Raw genomic sequence first — 20410 nt, forward strand, 5'->3', positions numbered from 1 at the left:
AGCTCATTCACGTAAGAGACTAGACGTATAAGATTTCATGGGATTTAGCGATTAGGAGTGACAGATTGTTTGGTAAACGTATAGCATGTTCTATATATTATAGTTATTTGAATGACTCTTACCATAATATGTTACGTTAACATACCAAGAACGTTCTCAGTTGGTTATTTATGCCTCATATAACGTACACTTATTCAGCCTGTTGTTCACTATTCTTTATTTATTTTAAATTGCCTTTCAAATGTCTATTCTTGGTGTTGGGTTTTATCAAATACATTTCCCCCAAAAATGCGACTTATACTCCAGTGCGACTTATATATGTTTTTTTCCTTCTTTATTATGCATTTTCGGTGCAACTTATACTCCGAAAAATACGGTAGTATAGTTGAAGATTTACGGTCATTAGAAAACATCACTGCACATCATAATGGCAGCTACACTTTCCATCTTAAACATCTAAAACAATTATTTGGGAATGTCCGGCGGGCCAGATTGAAAAGCTCAACGGGCCGCATGTGGCCCGCGGGCATTATATTGCCCAGCCAGGTCTGCTTTAATACGAGCAATTTGATCTCCCACCTCTTCAAGAATCATAAGGAGATACACGATGAATACAAGCGGAAGATGGATGAAAAGCAAACACCGGAAAAAAGTAGTACCACACAGTTGTCGCATAAAGACTCCGCCGAGAAAAAACAAAAATACAACAAAAACCACCCCGGGGCGAAAGTTCACGTTGTGGTCAGGGACAACGCCCGACGGTGGAGTTTGGTGGGGATAGTCTGCCCTGCATGGCGCACACTTTGCAGCTCGCAGTGAACGGAGGTGCCCTGTCTCAACGCAGCATTTCAGAAGCTCCACTTCAAGCACTCACCACTAGCTTGCAGCACATTTGTGTTACTCATACAAATACGTCAGAGCAGGGCAGATTAAGCTCAGTTTATAATTTCCTGTTATACAGTATGCCACGCAGTCCTGCACGAAATGAGGACTATGTTGTTTACTTTATAACTCTAGTATACTCTGGACTGAAGCTGTGTGTCTTCATTGTTTTTGTAGCTGTTGTTTTGAGGCATGTTTAAAAAAAATTAAGAATAATGCACTTTCTTAGACTTAGACTTTGTGAAAGTCAAAGTATAGTTCAGTGTTTCCCACACATTCATTTATTTGTGGCGGCCCGCCACAAAAGAATTACGTCCGCCACAAATAAAATAAAATAAAACTTTTTTTTTTTTTTTTTTGTCCTGTCCAGCTTCTCAGGCAAATCATATAGTTGATGTAGATGCCCATATCGGCTGTTCAGATTTACTTTACAAAAGAGAAGTGTAGGATACTTCTCTTGTTGCCTTATTTGTATTTGACCACTACTGTTTTCTGTTTATTTGTTACTGACTGTGGCAGGACACCTCTGCCTGTTTCACTTTATGTTGCTGGTAAATAATATGGTTGTAGTAGTAGGCTAAAGTTAAATTATTTAGTATGCACTAATTAAAGGGGCAGATGTTTAAGAGACATTTTAGCTTTTATATTTTATAAGATATATTTTTTGTAAGAACCACAATTAATAAATATATTTCAGTGAATAACTTATTGTTCAAGTCTGTATATAAATATGTACATAAAGCGTTGTAATTATATTGTAAAATGGATGGATGGATGGATGGCCATTTAAAACAAAACTGTTATTATTAATTAGTAAGTATACATTTTTTTTAGCCTTTTTAGAGAAAATCACATCATTGTAGTAAATTATGCAAATTACTCGATGATGTCATGATGACCACGCCCAAAGCCACGCCCCCACCGCCACAGGTGTCTTGGCAGTTTATGGGAAACACTGTAGTATTTCCCATAATTGTAGTGGGTATCTCAGGGAGAGCATGTCCCAAATTCCAAGCTGCTGTTTTGAGGCATGTTAAAAAAAATAATGCACTTTGTGACTTCAATAATAAATATGGCAGCGGACCTGCAGCGAAGCGAGGTGTGCCAGGACCGGCTTCGAGATCAGCGACAGGTGCGTAGATGACCCAGGTGGGAGTGACTGTCTGATCACCTGTCGCTCTGTTAAAGGCAGCAGTCGGGAATGAGAAGGGAGAGTTGTTGATGGCGGTTGGTGAAGCACGAGCACGAACGAGAGCGAGAGCAAGACAGACGACGTGTGCTCGATTGAGAGAAAAGACAACTGCTGAAAAGCACCCCGAAAGACTTTGCACTTTTATTGTAAAATAAAACAGTGTTGTCAACCTGGAAGAGCCTGGCATGTCGATAATTGGTGGTCCGAAGAACCCGGAGGAGCAAGACCTCCACAGTGTTAATTTCACGACCGTATATATCGGTATCGGTTGATATCGGAATCGGTAATCAATTGGACAATATCGGATACCGGCAAAAAAGCCATTATCGGACATCTCTACTGAAAAATGATTGAATTGAATACATTATTATATAACATCAGTATTTGCCAAGCTAAAGTAAACAAAGCTAAAATAACTTGTTTTTGTGTTTTTCCCAAATTGTTGACCAAAACATTGCAAAGTTTGTGCAATTGCAATCAAAAAAAATATGAAAAACAGTTTGCAGCAAAAAATACAAAAAGTACCAAGCAGCGACGTTGTGTAACGTTGACATAATTTAATTTTAAGAGAACTATAATAAAAATGTCTAAAATGTAAATAACTTTTTTATCCCATTTGCAAGTTTTAAGATTGACATTCAAATCTAAACTGGGAGACTTATGGAAGTATCCTTGAACTAGTTCATCTTCTTTTTCAACACTTTATACCCTTTTTAACCATATAAACATCTTGAAGAATTTCATTTAAAAAACAAAAAAAGGCTTTTGCACATGACATTTTTTACACAAGATCAAGAGAAACTTGAAAAAAGAAGCTTGAAACGGTGTACATGTCACCATTTCAACAGTGGTAAACCCGACGAGGTAGAAAAGGATTAAATAATGAACTTAGAGGGGGAAAAAAAGATCATTTGTCTTTAAGGTAATTACAGAAGAAAAAACAAAATAAAGGCAGGTCCCAGTTTAAAGACAAATAAGTCCAAATAAGGCCAATGGCAGCTATAGCTTTAGGTTTCAGAAGTATTTATCTTCTTCACATTCTTTTGCATTTCGACCAAAATAGAATTCCAAAGCCTTTTAAAAGACCATGACAATTTTGTGAATGAGTTTCCTCTCAGGCAAACTTTTTTTTTAATTGTTATTTTGGAGCACTATATAACTTTCAAGTTTTTTCCCAGTCAGAGCTCAGTCAGGTCAGTGTTCGTATGATTGAAAACACACGTGATGACTTTTACCTTCCGTACTTTCTTATCCAGGACAATGAGAAGCAGTAACCAAAGAGACAAAAACTAAAGTATATTGTCGAAATTCCAACCAGTGCCAAACTTGCACTAATATCTGACTCTGTAAGAAGCTGCTGCAAGTGAACAAGACCAGTGTGAGTGTGTGTGTGCGTGTTTGTGTGTGCGTGCCAGAAGAGGATGTGTGTTGTGTTGAAGATCTTTTACGTCCCTTTAGGCGGCGTCCACTTTAAAGCTGTGGGGTCGATGGTTTTGCCCGAGCCACGTTTACGCTCCTTGGCTTTCCAGTCATCAATGAGGTCCTACAACAATTACAAATACATTTGACTTATTTTTAATTTTTTTATTTCAGGCAATGACATAAAAAAGTACAAAGTTGACAACACATAATAATATAAATTAATATAGTGCAAAAGGTAATGTATAGTATGTAATGCATGCTTATTTCCAATTACAATTAAATTATTTGCATTTATTTGATGTCTTTTATATTTTTATCCTTTTTTAAAAAATTTACTTTATTCTATCTTGGGTGTACTTGGCGTCAAGCGTTAGGAAAAACGACGTTACTGGCTTTACTCCTAAATAATCTCATTATTTTTACGTACGTTACCGGCCAAAAGTTTGGACACTAGGGGTGTAACGGTACGTGTATTTGTATTGAACCGTTTCGGTACGAGTTTCCACACGGACATATTGAGTAGCGTAACGCACGTTGTGTAACCGATGCACACCGAGGCACAACACACGGCATGCTAGCAGCTAACGGGCTACGATAGACTGACCATACGTCCTCTTTTCACCGGACATGTCCTCTTTTGCGGAGCTGTCAGGGCGGAGTTTCTTAAATGCCTCAAATGTCCGGCATTTTGAGTTAGGGTTGCGTGTATTTTCAATGTACGTTCAGGGTTGAGAAGGGGTTAAAAACAAAACAAATTGTGCACGCAGCAGCATTGGTGAGGGAGGGGCAGAGACAGAGAGAGAGAGAGAGTTATGATAAACGTGCATGCGTCGCCAGGCTCTGCTTTTTATCCATAGATTTATCACATTAATTTTTTATTATCTATAGCAGGGGTATCAAAAGTGTGCCCCGGAGGCCATTTGCAGCCCACAGCTATTGGACACACCTTCTCATTCAATGGGTTTTCTTTATTTTCATGACTATTTACATCGTAGATTGTCACTGAAGGCATCAAAGCTATGAATGAACACATGTGGAGTTATGTACTTAACATAAAAAGGTGAGATAACTGAAAACATGTTTCATATTCTAGTTTCTTCAAAATAGCCACCCTTTGCTCTTGTTACTGCTTTGCACACTCTTGGCATTCTCTCAATTAACTTCAAGCACACCTGTGAAGTGAAAACCATTTCAGGTGACTACATCTTGAAGCTCATCGAGAGAATGCCAAGAGTGTGCAAAAAAAGTAAGAAATGTACTAATTCACTCATTTAAAAATACTACATTTTACCTTTTACTGAGTGCCAAATAGGTTAAATATGGTATTTTACTCAGAGTAATTAAACACTTTTACAAACCCCGTTTCCATATGAGTTGGGAAATTGTGTTAGATGTAAATATAAACGGAATACAATGATTTGCAAATCATTTTCAACCCATATTCAGTTGAATATGCTACAAAGACAACATATTCGATGTTCAAACTGATAACCTTTTTTTTTTGGCAAATAATCATTAACTTTAGAATTTGATGCCAGCAACACGTGACAAAGAAGTTGGGAAAGGTGGCAATAAATACTGATAAAGTTGAGGAATGCTCATCAAACACTTATTTGGAACATCCCACAGGTGAACAGGCAAATTGGGAACAGGTGGGTGCCATGATTGGGTATAAAAGTAGATTCCATGAAATGCTCAGTCATTCACAAACAAGGATGGGGCGAGGGTCACCACTTTGTCAACAAATGCGTGAGCAAATTGTTGAACAGTTTAAGAAAAACCTTTCTCAACCAGCTATTGCAAGGAATTTAGGGATTTCACCATCTACGGTCCGTAATATCATCAAAGGGTTCAGAGAATCTGGAGAAATCGCTGCACGTAAGCAGCTAAGCCCGTGACCTTCGATCACTCAGGCTGTACTGCATCAACAAGTGACATCAGTGTGTAAAGGATATCACCACATGGGCTCAGCAACACTTCAGAAACCCACTGTCAGTAACTACAGGTGGTCGCTACATCTGTGTGCAAGTTAAAACTCTCCTATGCAAGGCGAAAACCGTTTATCAACAACACCCAGAAACGCCGTGGGCTTCGCTGGGCCTGAGCTCATCTAAGATGGACTGATACAAAGTGGAAAAGTGTTCTGTGGTCTGACGAGTCCACATTTCAAATTGTTTTTGGAAACTGTGGTCCTCCGGACCAAAGAGGAAAAGAACCATCCGGATTGTTATAGGCGCAAAGTTGAAAAGCCAGCATGTGTGATGGTATGGGGGTGTATTAGTGCCCAAGACATGGGTAACTTACACATCTGTGAAGGCGCCATTAATGCTGAAAGGTACATACAGGTTTTGGAGCAACATATGTTGCCATCCAAGCAACGTTACCATGGACGCCCCTGCTTATTTCAGCAAGACAATGCCAAGCCATGTGTTACATCAACGTGGCTTCATAGTAAAAGAGTGCGGGTACTAGACTGGCCTGCCTGTAGTCCAGACCTGTCTCCCATTGAAAATGTGTGGCGCATTATGAAGCCTAAAATACCACAACGGAGACCCCCGGACTGTTGAACAACTTAAGCTGTACATCAAGCAAGAATGGGAAAGAATTCCACCTGAGAAGCTTCAAAAATGTGTCTCTTCATTCCCAAACGTTTACTGGGTGTTGTTAAAAGGAAAGGCCATGTAACACAGTGGTGAACATGCCCTTTCCCAACTACTTTGGCACGTGTTGCAGCCATGAAATTCTAAGTTAATTATTATTTGCAAAAAAAAAATTACGTTTATGAGTTTGAACATCAAATATGTTGTCTTTGTAGTGCATTCAATTGAATATGGGTTGAAAAGGATTTGCAAATCATTGTATTCCGTTTATATTTACATCTAACACAATTTCCCAACTCATATGGAAACGGGGTTTGTTGTACATAATATTAAATGTTATCAAAAATGTGCCTGTTACTACATTACATATAAACTTACATCATGATATAAAACCTCAATGGAGGTGTTTGGATGTTTTTTTTAGGGGTTCTATAGGCAGAATTGAACGGCTCCCATACACTCCATAAGCAGACTTTTGATCCCATTTATTTAATATTTAGAATGCATTAAAAAAAATCCATCCGTCGTCATGTCTTTCATAATGATTGTGAATGATAGGAGAGAAAAAAATTGCAGTTCCCCTTTAAAAGGGAGTGAAATTACAACGTTTTCTAAATTTGCTATTTACCTAAATTGACTTACATTTTACTCACTTTTATTCATTTTTAATAAAATATAGAATTTGATTTACTTTTAATACAAAGCAAACAAAAAAGTGAGTAAAATGTAAGAGAAAATATACACTTTTTCAAAATGTTTTACTTAAATTTACTAACATTTTACTCACTTTTAGTGACTTTGAATAAAAATTTAGTATTTTATTTACTTTTACTTGAAAGTAAATAAAATATACAATTTTATTTACTTTTACTGAAAAGTGAGTGAACTATTACTCACTTTAAGTTACACCAAGTAAAATATTACATTTGACATAATTGACATTGAGTAAGTTAAAGTGAGTATACCATTGTATTTGACCTCATTTTACAATAATTGACTCACTTTCAAGTAAAAGTGAGTCAAATACAAAATTTAATTTGCTTTACTTACTCAGTGCCATCTAAAAGGTGGTATTTTATTTATTGTAACTAAAAATTGTATTTTACTTCAATTATAATAAAAAATGCATTTAACTTAGATTAATTTACATTTTACTCACTTTTAAGTATTTTACTACTACATTCGACAGTATCTAATTCACTTTTGATTAAAAGTGAGTTAAGTGCTACATCTTAAACACAGTTACTCACTTAATATAATACGTAACTTAGGTTTAGGAGTGAAATACTACATTTAATTTTTTTTTAAAAGAATGTATACAAACTATTACATTGTTACTTAGCAACACAAATGTAAACGTATGTTTAATTACATTAATTAAAATGTATTATTTTACTCACATTAACTTACTCAATGCCAAATATGTAAACGTATGTTTAATTACATTCATAAAATGTATTATTTTAGTCACTTTTACTTATTCAGTGCTAAATAGGTGAGTAAAATGTAAGTAAAATGAAGTTATAAATACCTCATTTACTAATTTTTCACCCTGAGCAAAATGTAGTATTTTACTCACTATAGTTTGAAGAGGTTTTAAATATTTTACAGTATACTACTCATAAAAGTGAGTAACAATTTTAAAAAATGTAAACTTTTACTTAGTGCAACATATGTCAAATGTAGTTTTTTAATGTATTATTTTGCTCACTTTTACTTAGAGGTAAATATTTAATCATAGCTAGCAGTTTTGAAAGTCTCGACTTTATAAAGGACTGTCAAAAATAATATATATATAAAAACAATTGGTTGTTTACAAAGCTCCGCAAGATAGGAGGTAAAATTAGAAAAGCAGTTTAAGATTGATCAAAAGACGAACAAATATAAATGATAAAAAAGGCTTTCAGGGTCGAACTGGAAGAAGCCAATTAATTGTTTTGCTTGTGTGAGATTTTATGTACGTACTAAAGCTGAAAAGTTACTGATCAATAATCACATTCAACCCACCTGTCGCTTTAAAACCAAGTGCTTGCCCTTCCAGTATTTGAGCATCTGGAGGGACTGCAGCGTGCTGACGATGTCCACAGGGTTCACTGCCGTCTCCTGGCTGATTTCTGAACATAAACATTCAAGTTTTACATATGATTCAACTTTTAGACACAATAACATAACCAGACAAGGTTATTTGTCTTACAAAATGTGATGCACTGATACTAAGTTTAGTTTGTGTGCAGCAATTTTATTCCGGGGCTTGGAGTGGAGGCCTCTTTACAACTGAAGTAAATATCTTTAAAAATGCATGCCATCCTTTTAACAAATTGTCCACATGACTTCCCACTTACTAATGGATATCTAGCATCATTTTGTGTGTTGGTACTTGTAGAGCAGGGGTGAAAAGCCCACTGCATGCAAAGTAACCACATATATATACATATATATATATGTCTTAATTAGATTATCCAAAAAATAGTGCTCGATACCGTGGTAGAGCGTAATATGTATGTGTGGGAAAAAAATCACAAGACTATTTCATCTCTACAGGCCTGTTTCATGAGGGGTTTCCTCAATCCTCAGGAGATTTTTCCCAAACGTTTACTGAGTGTTGTTAAAAGGAAAGGCCATGTAACACAGTGGTGAACATGCCCTTTCCCAACTACTTTGGCACGTGTTGCAGCCATGAAATTATAAGTTAGTTATTATTTGCTAAAAAAAAAAAAAGTTTATGCGTTTGAACATCAAATATCTTGTCTTTGTAGTGCGTTCAATTGAATATGGGTTGAAAAGGATTTGCAAATCATGGTGTTCCGTTTATATTTACATCCAACCCAACTCATATGGAAACGGGGTTTGTATATATATATATATATATATATATATATATATATATAGACACACACACACACACACACACACACATATGTATATAGTGCTTTGACGGACATAATTTCTTTTCAAGTGCAGCAGAGAATAGAAGGCGCAGATGACTTGGAAATCACATTTGTGGTAAACACTCTCAGTTTGAACGTGAAGAACAGTGTGTTAATATTCATGTTGGACCTTCTAACATAAGCAGACAATAACCACGTTTTATTTTGCATTGCCGATTGTGAAAAGCGCAGTCTGTTCAAATGGACTCCCCGCAGACTGGCTTGATTGACGATGACACAAGCGGTGTTTGACAGGCCTGCAGCTGTCGATTTTAATAATCGAGTAATCTATCGATTAGTTTGTTGGATTAATTTGATTAGTTCGATTTACGTTCTTTTGTCTTTTATTTACCATCTTTCAACTTTGTATTCCCCCCCCCTTTTAATTTTTATTTAACATGCTTTACCTTTTATACCTTGTATTAACTTTCTATTTAACTTGTTTTACCTTCTTTACCTTTTAACTTGCTTTACTTTTTTATACATTTTATTTACTTTCTATTAAATTTATTTCATCTTTACGTTTTATTTGCCTTCTATTTAACCTGTATTTTACCTTCTTATACGTTTTTTTTTAACTTGTTTTATCTTCTTATACCTTTTATTTACATTCCTTTACCTTCTATTTTACCTTTTTTTTTTTTTTTACCATTGTTTAACTTTGTTTAATTTCTTTTACCTTATATTTACCTTCAACTTAGCTTTTACTTGTCTTTTTCTACCTTCTAATTTCCTTTCATTACATTCCATTTACCTTTTTTTTAACCATCTTTTACCTTTTTTAAAACCCTGTTTTACCGGTTATTATTTACCTTCTTTTACCTTCCATTATAATAATAATAATAATAATAATAATAATAATAATAATAATAGATTTTATTTGTAAAAAGCCCTTTACATTGAGCAAACAACCTCAAAGTGCTAGTGTATTGAAAAAAAATAAAAAAATAAAAAGATAATAAAAAATAAAAACTAGAACAGCCTAATAGCTAGAACTAGTATGCATATATCTATAAAAAGGCTTTTTTTAAAAGAAGGGTTTTTAAGCCTTTTTTAAAAGCATCCACAGTCTGTGGTGCCCTCAGGTGGTCAGGGAGAGCATTCCACAGACTGGGAGCGGCGGAGCAGAAAGCCCTATATTTACCTTTTATTTATCTTACTTTACCTTCTATTTTCCTTCGATTACCTTTTACTTGCTTTATTTAACTTTTATTTACCTTCTTTTATTTTCTATACACCTTTTACTGTCTTTAACCTTCTATTTAACCTCGTTTATCTTCTTTTATGCTGTACGGGTTTGATCAATCTTTATGTTGTCTGGATTATTCAATCTTTATTAGTGACACTCATTAAACAACAGGTTATTTAGGCAACATAATATAAATCAAATATGTTTTGCAATTGAATTGGTCGATGTAATCAATTAATCGCTGCAACCCTTGTTGTCAACATAATAAAAACTCGTCATTGTAATCAAAACTAATATAAACATTAACTATTTTGCTTTTTATAAAATGTATTTATTTTATTTTGTGGTGAAGCTTTTCCAAATTAGTTTCACAGGTTTAAAGAATTCATTTCTGACCTTTAATGGAGATTTCCTTCCCTTGAAAGTTGTTCAAGTAGCGTAGCAGCACCTCCTTCCAGTAACTGCGATAGCTGATAAGGCCCAGGTCAGATAGGGGACGTTCTGGCGAGCCCACTTTCTCCTCCACCTTCGACAACAGGTAACCTGGAAAGATGCACAGACAAAGACTGTGGTACTATGTTCCACTGATATTAATCAAGTATATTATACTCGTCAAAATGCAAGGTTGTAAAGTTTTCCTGGAGATACAAAATCATAAAAAAACACAAACACAACCATAATCAGGACTTTACAGTACTTACTAAAGTCTATTAGCATCTTGCCGTAGCCTTGTCTCATGTACTGTGGCATGGTGAGGATGCAGGACACGTTGTAGTTTAGGAAAGAGTTTTTCTCCTAAACATGGAGGACAAATGTACAAATATTGAAAGCAGCGTAATATATCAGTGGAATACACAATGACACAACTAAGGGTGTGTCGGGTGTCACGATACAACCTTTTCCCTTCAAATATGATATCGATATCGGGCGATACTGATATTGGTCAGATATCAGCACAGGTAACCACATTTATATTTATTTCTGATTTCATAGGATTCAGTTGTCGTTGGACCTTTTGGAACAGGTTACCTGAACTAAGGAAAACCGAGGTACCACAACACTTGCATTAGCCCGTGGCTTGATTGTAAATGACAAATAGCAGTTCTATGGAAAGCCAGGTAACGTCAATAAAAATCTGAAAATCACCACAAGTTGCAAAGGAAAGGACTTTTCTCACCTTGGAGAAATACCCGACTAGGTGGCAACCTGTGTTGTCAGCCTCAGTCATCACGTAGAAGAGGAAAGGTTCGACGTCGTAATACAGAGTCTTGTGGTCCAGGAAGAGTTTGGCCAACAGACACAGGTTCTGACAGTAAATCTGTGACAAAAACAGTACTCTCATTAAATACATTTTCCACTGTAATTAGCATAAAATTGACTTGTTTTTAGCAAAAATAAAGGATTAAGTTCCGCCACAATTTGGACCAAACCAATACAGATGAACATGTTTATGTCAACGCCCCTTGAAGCGATTGGACAACAACAGTTGTGCACATAACTTAAAATCAAAATCGCAACTAGACATTGCTTGCACATTAAAGTGGCCCTATCATGCAAAACCAACTTTTCTTACCTATTGGTACCTGCTTACGTGTATTTGGGAGCGGCATAAGTCCCGAAAATTTGAAATCAAACCGTAGAGGCATTGCAGAGAGATATTTTTAGAACAATCTTGCTTTCCTTCATACTTCCTCTACACAAACTTTGCTACCTCATCTGAAAAGTGCCTTACTTTTAACTACTATGATTCGTGGGAATGGTCATTATAGCTTTGAGTGTACGTATGCCAAGAAGTATCTTGTTTCACCCTCAAACTTTCACAAAAAGAGACAATGAAACAAAGTACAGTACTTTAGAAATGTGTGAAGATACATTAGCAATGTTACCTTGATTTGTTGTGTAGCTACCTTAGCCTTCCAATGTAAGACAATAGTGTCACTGTCATGCGGCAAAATAAAGAATGATTTAACTAAAAACTACTTTCTCAATGCCTACTGTGTTTGGCAATGGACCAGTTAGTAATATAATCCGTTTTTACGTTTGTGATGTAGCTCATAGAGTGGCTTACTGTGTAAACCTCTATTGTTTACAAATGGTCAAAGCAGCAGGAGTGAATTTTAAAATGATATAAAATATAAAAGCATTTTATTGTCAATATACACATATACCTGTATATGTACAGGATTTAGCATTGAAGAGAGAAAGACTCATAGCTAAAGTATCGTACCAGAAATTTCCGGCCGAGCTTCCTTACATTCTGTCTGCCGCGCCGTCTCCTCCCTCCTTGAGCCGACACCAAACCATGGCCTCGCTATATCATCTGCGATGTTGTGTTGTAGTAAAAGTCAACGAAAACATTAGATGGCCGGTGGCGATCACCGGTGTCCATATTCCATACGGTCTTAGCAAAACACAATCAACTACCAACCATATCTCTGGGGCGGGGACAAAAGTGTAGTCAGCTTGAGGGGAGGGGGGCATGTAAGGAAGGCTTCATTTGCATCTAACAACTCCGCCTTTCAAAACAAACCGTTTTTAGAAGCAGCCGGAAAGTGGCTTCAAAATAGGCTTTACAGCAAAATTCATGCAGTTTTGACCAAATAAACATCATTACTTTTTATGTAGACCAGTAATCTATGTATTTATATCTGCACCTTATTGCTCTTTTAGCCTGCACTACAACGAGCTAATGCAACAAAATGTTGTTCTTATCTGTACTGTGAAGTTCAAATTTGAATGACAATAAAAGGAAGTCTAAGTCTAAGTGTAAGTCTAAGTCTAAGACCTAAATGAAGTGTTTTAAAAATAGTTTTAAAAAATCATGAAATGACCCTTTTATGCTGCGACCTTTAGCCATAGAATGGGCAATTATAAATATTTTTGAACCTACAGTATGTCATGCACCTTTGCATTTATAACACTATTTACTGTATCCCCACAATGGATTTTATGATGATCATTTAATACACTCTGCGATGAGGTGGCGACCTGTCCAGAGTGTACCCCGCCTTCCGCCATAATGCAGCTAAAATAGGCTCCAGCACCCCCGCGACCCCGAACGGGACAAGCGGTAGAAAATGGATGGATGGAATTTAATGCACTGATCATTTAATACACTGATACAATAGATCTCCGCCTATTTATACGTATTTGCAATTTTGCTTTAAATCCTAAATAATTGAATTGAATTTAATTTGAGAGCACCCAGCATGGACAAATAGAACAGACAAGTCATTGTTTTGTCTGCTCGCGGAAAACAAACATCCTAATCTACGATTTGACTCCCTCGAATGGCCTTGACGCTGTGAAAACAGGACCAGGCTGTTCTGAAAAACACCCCCAAGGACACCTCAATGATGGACGCTTTTGACCTCCCTCCCTCCTCAACGACACCTGGAGTCGAACTTTTGCAGATCGGCCTCAGTCTATAAAAAACATTACATCATCACACCCAAGACAATTGGGCACACACGCACACACACCCCACTCCTCCACCCCACGCCTTCACCACCGCTTGTTTCCCCTCGGGGTGATGGTTGGATGGCAGCGCTTCATATCAGCGGTCGCCTTCCAGGGCCCGAACTCCCTTTGTTGCGAGTTTGTCTTGATTAAATGTAACGTGTTTATGTGTTCATTGCATGGAGGTTTTTTCCCACTCCAGACTAGGCCCCCTTAGGAGCCCAGTCTAGATTGTATTTTTTTACTCATCTTTTTCCCCAGCGTTTTACATTTTTCCCATCTTTTACGGGGCGCCTTGTGGCGACCCATCAGCGTTCCTGTTCTGTAACCCTGTACACTGTTTGTTTGTCTAATCTTGAACGGTTTTGTGCTGAAAACAAAGTTTTGTTGTACTTGTGCAATGACAATAAAGACCTACTTATCTATCTATCTATCTATCTATCTATCTATCTATCTATCTATCTATCTATCTATCTATCTATCTATCTATCTATCTATCTATCTATCTATCTATCTATCTATAATTTGTATATTTTGTTATTATTTTATTTACATTTAATTATTTAAAATTTCATCAAGATGTAATATTTTTACTCAACTTTTCCCAGCAGGACAATGCTTTGAATAGACTGTGACTGCATATTTTAAGTATAATACTTTTAAGAAGCAATCTTTAAGTGCTTCCTAATGTGTAAAATTTACTTTAAAATGTGTCTGTCAACTGCAAGAAGCATATAATCGGAAGGAAAACGAAAAATATAATTTTCTAGGCCTTTATCTTTTTTGCCATTTTGAAATGCTGGGATCTCCTGTATTTAAAGGGGTCCTATTAAAACACCTTCTTGTGGTCTACATAACATGTAACGGTGATTCAATTGGTCAAAATCTTGCGTAGATTATGTTTGACAGACCATCTTCAAGCCGCTTTCTGACCGTTTCTTCAGGATGTGACGTTTTGTGGGCAGTCTTATTTACGTGCCCAAGGTACTCCTCCAGGCCAAACCCACTTCAACTGCGTCTCCACCCCGTCAACCATGTTGTACTTTTTAGAGCTTCCATAACGAGTCTACTGACAGATACAAGTTAGAATTATACGATACAGCAAAGGATTTATCATGCTTCTGCATGTACGAGCCAGTCTGCCCCTCAACAAGAGGATCGGGAAAAGAAAGAAATTGTTGACTGCAAAACTTTGGACTGCAACTGGATAAAATTGGCGGACTTGCGCAAAGCTCTTTGTGTGAACCTCTATCTATATGGAGATATCCGCAGATGTAACCAAGGCGTGAAACGTCATTAAAGTCCTAAATTCCAAACGGCTTGTTTGGAGGAAGTTCGGAAGAGGGCTAGATTGTTTTATAAATATCTCTGCCATGCCTCCGTGGTTTGATTTCCAATTTTCGGGACTTATAGAGATCACAAAAACAGGTAAGAAAATAGGTCCCCTTTCAGGTGCAACTTTAATGATATCTTTAACATATTGAAACAGGAGTGAAGTAGTTACGGTAAGGTGTATGAAAAGTGTTCAAGATCAATAATCAGGCATGTGATTTGAACTTAATGAAAAAGACTCAAAATAAGCTGGGGGTGCCCTCAAAGCACACCCCCCTCAAAGCTCCTCCTGGTTTTTTAGCAATTGAACATGCAAAAAAAGCACCATTTAAAGATGTTTTAATGTTTAAAGAATGGATAAATTATCAACACAGTTTACATAAATACATACCCAATTCATCCAAATATCACTATGTCTGTTTCAGTAATTACAACTTGTGTTCACATCCACAGGAACCACATGGGTTAGCCTACTCTGTACTGTATTTACAACCTTACTAGTGTTCACTTCACAGCCACAGATGGTTCATCTAGTTATTTACATTATTTACACATTACCTTTGTTCATTCACACATTACTTTGGCATTTTTGCTTTGATGACTCTGACATGAGCCTTCCTGGAAAATTTCTGGGCAGCTTTTTGTTTCTGCTTTAGTGGATTCTGCCTTGAATTTATAATTTATGTTTTATATACGGAATTAAATCCTCACTTCTTTATTTAAGTCTCCAGTTCCCACTGCCTACAAAATGTGCTTACGTCAGCATTTAAGTGCGGGTACCCACATTCTACCATGAAGTTATTTATTTTATTGATCCCAATGTGACATAAGGAGGCACATGTTAGTGTGTATCGAAGTGCTTTTTCACCTTGTTCTTCTTGCCGTCCACCTCGAAGACTGAGATGTGGCTTTTTCGGTAGATTTCATCGCCTGGGGGATGCTTCCAAACACACTTGGCCTTGCGTGAAAAGGATAAACAAGCACAGAAAGCTTTAGAAACAAAGTAACAGCTAAAATAGGGCTACAATCCTAATAACCGTTTTAACGCTGATTCTGATAATAGTTTGGACAAAGGCAGACGTATTCTGTGTTTTAAACTACAGTCCATTTCCATGTTTAATTAAAATGTGTGACTATGGGGGCTTCCAAATATACATATTTTAAACAACTCCCTACTCCAAACCCAAACTATAATTCCAATGATTAACGCACAAAAACTTAACTAAAATATATACAAATATTGCCATTAATGACAACGTTTTACATGGCAGACGTAAGTGAATTTACCGGTACTATCTTTCAGTAAGCCAATGCATGTTTCATAGGGGTTTAGTTCCCATCGGGTACTGCGTAGCTCAAACTCTGAATCAAGAGTTCTAGTTCACCAAGTTATTCTGCACTCATAAAGTTGGTTATGTGCATAGTGGCAGTCATGCTGAATGCAGTGTTTCCCATACATGCGGCACCGCCACAAATACATTTCGACCGTCACAAACAGATTCATTTCATTTTTATTTATCTCCTTCATTGATGTGCATCTTTGATCGATAGACAATTATACCTCAATTATTGAATTATACATTTACACACCAATGCCTGAGAAGGAGCAGGATGAAGAAAAATCTTATATTTTCCTGCCCCCTTCAACATAATACATAGTCTTACTTAGTGGATATCATATAAACCAACAATTACGGTACATCCAAATATAATGAAAACAAACAAAAAACACAACATGTGCAAAACTTCATGAAGTACAAACCGAACAAAACAAAAAAAAGTAATATACACCTCACGGGATGATACAAAACAAATACAAAACCAGGCAAAAATAAGTAAAATAATAAATATAAAGCAAAATGTAAACACTTATGTCTGTCCATATGATCTTATTGTTATGTCTTTATATATTTTTTTCAATTGGAATATATTTTTACAATCTTTTATCTCATTGTAAAGAGAATTCCATAGTCGAACCCCCACCACTGATATACCAATTTGTTTTAAAGTTGTCCTTGAATACTGATGTTTGAAACGACCTTTTCTTCTACGCTCTTCATTCTCAGAAGTTATGACAAACATTTTTTGTAAATTTGCTGGTAATGTTTTACTTTTAGCCTTAAACATAACACATAAAGTCTGTAACTTTACTAGCTCCTGTCATTTCAATAAACCAGAATTAATAAATAATATGTTAGTGTGTTCAAAGTAATCTAATTTATGAATAATCCTTATAGCTCTTTTCTGTAGTTGATACAATGCCTTTATGTTACTCTTATATGTGTTCCCCCACACTTCCATACAGTAGCTGATATACTGTATATAAGTGCACAATACAATATACACATTGCCCTATAATCCAACACATATTTTACCTTATCTAATATAAAAATACTCTTAGACATCTTTTTCCGTACATGTACAATATGAGATTTCCATGTCAGACCGTCATCCAGTATCACTCCTAAAAATCTTAAGTTCAGAAACCCTTTCAATATCAATTCCATCTATTGACAGTTTGATCGTTTCCTCCCTTTTCCTCTTACAAAAAATCATGAACTTTGTTTTTTTTACATTTAATGATAATTTATTGACATCAAACCATCTCTTAAGTTTAAGATTTGGTATTATACGTTCTTTTTTTTTTTTCAAAAAAAGCAACCAGAAAGAAATGTAGCGACTTTTTATGGTCTTATTGGTCACTTTTGGAGACTAACATTTAAATATGGTTGCTGTTGTCTGTGGCCTTTCCTATAAAGAAAAACATGTAAAAACTAGGAACGTAGCGGTACATGTATTCGTATCGGAATTTTAGCCAGACGGACTCTTCGATTCGGCAAACGCTCCCTAGATAAATAAAGTTAGCGACAAAAAGATGATATACCTTGTGTCAGACGTCTATTTGGTGAGAAAAATGCATGCAGCCCTCCGTCCATGCCAGGTCTACAAACTGGAACTACGAAATGCTGCACCTCAGTCAATGAGGGATTTTTATCCACTAAAAATAGAGATGTCCGATAATGGCTTTTTTCCCGATATCCCATATCCCGATATTGTCCAACTCTTAATTACCGATACCGATATAAACCGATACCGATATATACAGTCGTGGAATTAACACATAATTATGCCTAATTTTGTTGTGATGCCCCGCTGGATGCATTAAACAATGTAACAAGGTTTTCCAAAATAAATCAACTCAAGTTATGGAAAAAAGTGCCAACATGGCACTGCCATATTTATTATTGAAGTCACAAAGTACATTATTTTTTTTAACATTCCTCAAAACAGCAGCTTGGAATTTGGGACATGCTCTCCCTGAGAGAGACTATGAGGAGGTTGAGGTGGGCGGGGTTGAGGTGGGGGCGGGGGGTAGGGGGTAGCGGGGGGTGTATATTGTAGCGTCTCGGAAGAGTTAGTGCTGCAAGGGATTCTGGGTATTTGTTCTGTAGTGTTTACGTTGTGTTACGGTGCGGATGTTCTCCCGAAATGTGTATGTCATTCTTGTTTGGTGTGGGTTCACAGTGTGGCGCATATTTGTAACAGTGTTAAAGTTGTTTATACGGTCACCCTCAGTGTGACCTGTATGGCTGTTGAACAAGTATGCATTGCATTCACTTGTGAATGTGAAAAGCCGTAGATATAATGTGATGGGCCAGCACGCAAGACAGTGCCTTTAAGGTTTATTGGCCCTCTGTGCCTCTCCCTACGTCCGTGTACACAGCGGTGTCCATGTACACAGCAGCGTTATAAAAAGTCACAAATTTTACTTTTTGAAACTGATACCAATAATTATGAAACCGATACTGCTAATTTCCGATATTACATTTTAAAGCATTTATCGGCCGATTATATCGGCAGTCCGATATTATCGGACATCCCTAACTAAAAATAAAAAAGTCATTGACACTGTTCAATCTATTAGTGTTCTACTTTGTCTGCAATATTGCACTTTCCTCCAAAGTATAGCAGTAAACAGCAGTGTCCAAAGTGTGCCTTACCCAGGTGCCATTTTCTGCACGCAACTTGTTTTTTATTGTCCCAAAGCATAATCTGAAAATACAATTTATTTTTATTAGATTTAGTATGTCACCTATAATGCAAGCTTAATATCTTATAGAACAGCATTTTGAATTATTTTTACCCATCTTTAATGTACAAAATATTTTAAAATGGGCTTCACATGCTTCCGTTTTTACCTGCACCAGAAGGTTATCTTATCACCAGGGATTGTTTGTCTGTTACTTATCTATCAACATAACTCCAAAATTTAAGGGCGAATTTTGATAAAACTTTGTAAGAAATGTCCAAACTGGGATGACAAAAACGTGATTAGATTTTGGGGGTGATCTGGATCACCATCTAGATTGAAGGATTCTTTACTATTGGGAGACAGGGCCTGGCGCAGGTCTGTGTTTTGCTAATGCTTTTCTAGTTTTCTGTAACTTTCCTTTTAATTTATTGGATAATAAGCTCCCAACAGTTTGTAGTTTTTATATTTCATTTGAAAAAAAAAAAAAAAGATCAAAAGCTAAGTTGTGTTTTATGATTTGCATACCGAAAATGATAATACAGAGGTACAATACTGAACTCTGACAATGCCGTATTGTTGCAACCCTAAAAACGTACTATTATAAAGGTTTGAACGTTCAGTTTACTTCAAAGCACCTACAGTGGAACCTCGATTTACGAACTCAATTGGTTCTTGAACAAGATTCGTAAAGAGACAAGTTTGGATATTGAAGCAAATGTATCTTTTAAAAAAACAATGTAAACATGAATAAGTCTATATTTTTGTTACATTCTGTTCACTTGAACAGTACTGTATACCAAACAAATATGACAAGGGTGTAATGGACCAACTTTCTATTTAATAACAAAGTCAAAACAACCACAACGAGCTGAACAGTCCTGAACTGTCCTCATTCACAGCCGCCCTGCTGACACGCACACACTGTCACTAGCCACGCACACAGTCACTGGCCATGTGGTGCGCTCAGTTTCAACTCCTTAACTTTAACAGGCAGGACACTTCAATGATTAGGAATAAACACATTGAATCCACTTTACCTTGTTAGTAATCGACAAGGCAGTGTCGACAACGCGGTAGATAGTTCCTTAATGTTTGAAATCACACATTGCTTGTCCATTGCTTTCTTTTGACTCATGTTGAACTAGCAAAACTATAAAAATGATGTAAAAGGACAAAAGACCCTTAAAAAATGACAGAAAGAAGAAATTTGCGTAATAGCTACTGAAAGCACACAATGGATGTGCTGCCTGGCACAAAATGGCTGCACTGAGGCACACAATGGGTTGATGAAACACTGGTACACTGAGACAAGGTTTGTACAATAAAGCATATTTCCATTCGGTCAGTGGTTCATAAATCGAAAAGTTCATATGA

At 36.4% G+C, this 20410-nt stretch overlaps 1 protein-coding gene across 6 annotated transcripts in view; it reads right to left on the reverse strand.

Annotated features, from left to right (window-relative positions):
• Positions 1-180: 180 nt before the first annotated feature.
• Positions 181-20410, reverse strand: part of LOC133642665 (histone acetyltransferase KAT7-like) — a 55947-nt gene continuing 35717 nt past the window's right edge. For all 6 annotated transcript variants that reach the window (XM_062037008.1, XM_062037011.1, XM_062037009.1 and 3 more), the window contains 6 exons: positions 15872-15961; positions 11390-11530; positions 10914-11007; positions 10609-10755; positions 8104-8210; positions 181-3617 (listed from right to left, as the gene is read on the reverse strand). In XM_062037008.1, coding sequence (XP_061892992.1) covers positions 3519-3617; positions 8104-8210; positions 10609-10755; positions 10914-11007; positions 11390-11530; positions 15872-15961 — 678 coding nt within the window. In that variant the 3' untranslated portion in view covers positions 181-3518. The remainder of the gene's footprint in view (positions 3618-8103; positions 8211-10608; positions 10756-10913; positions 11008-11389; positions 11531-15871; positions 15962-20410) is intronic.

The sequence above is a fragment of the Entelurus aequoreus genome, linkage group LG25 (genome assembly GCF_033978785.1).
Source record: "Entelurus aequoreus isolate RoL-2023_Sb linkage group LG25, RoL_Eaeq_v1.1, whole genome shotgun sequence".
Classification (NCBI taxonomy): domain Eukaryota; kingdom Metazoa; phylum Chordata; class Actinopteri; order Syngnathiformes; family Syngnathidae; genus Entelurus; species Entelurus aequoreus.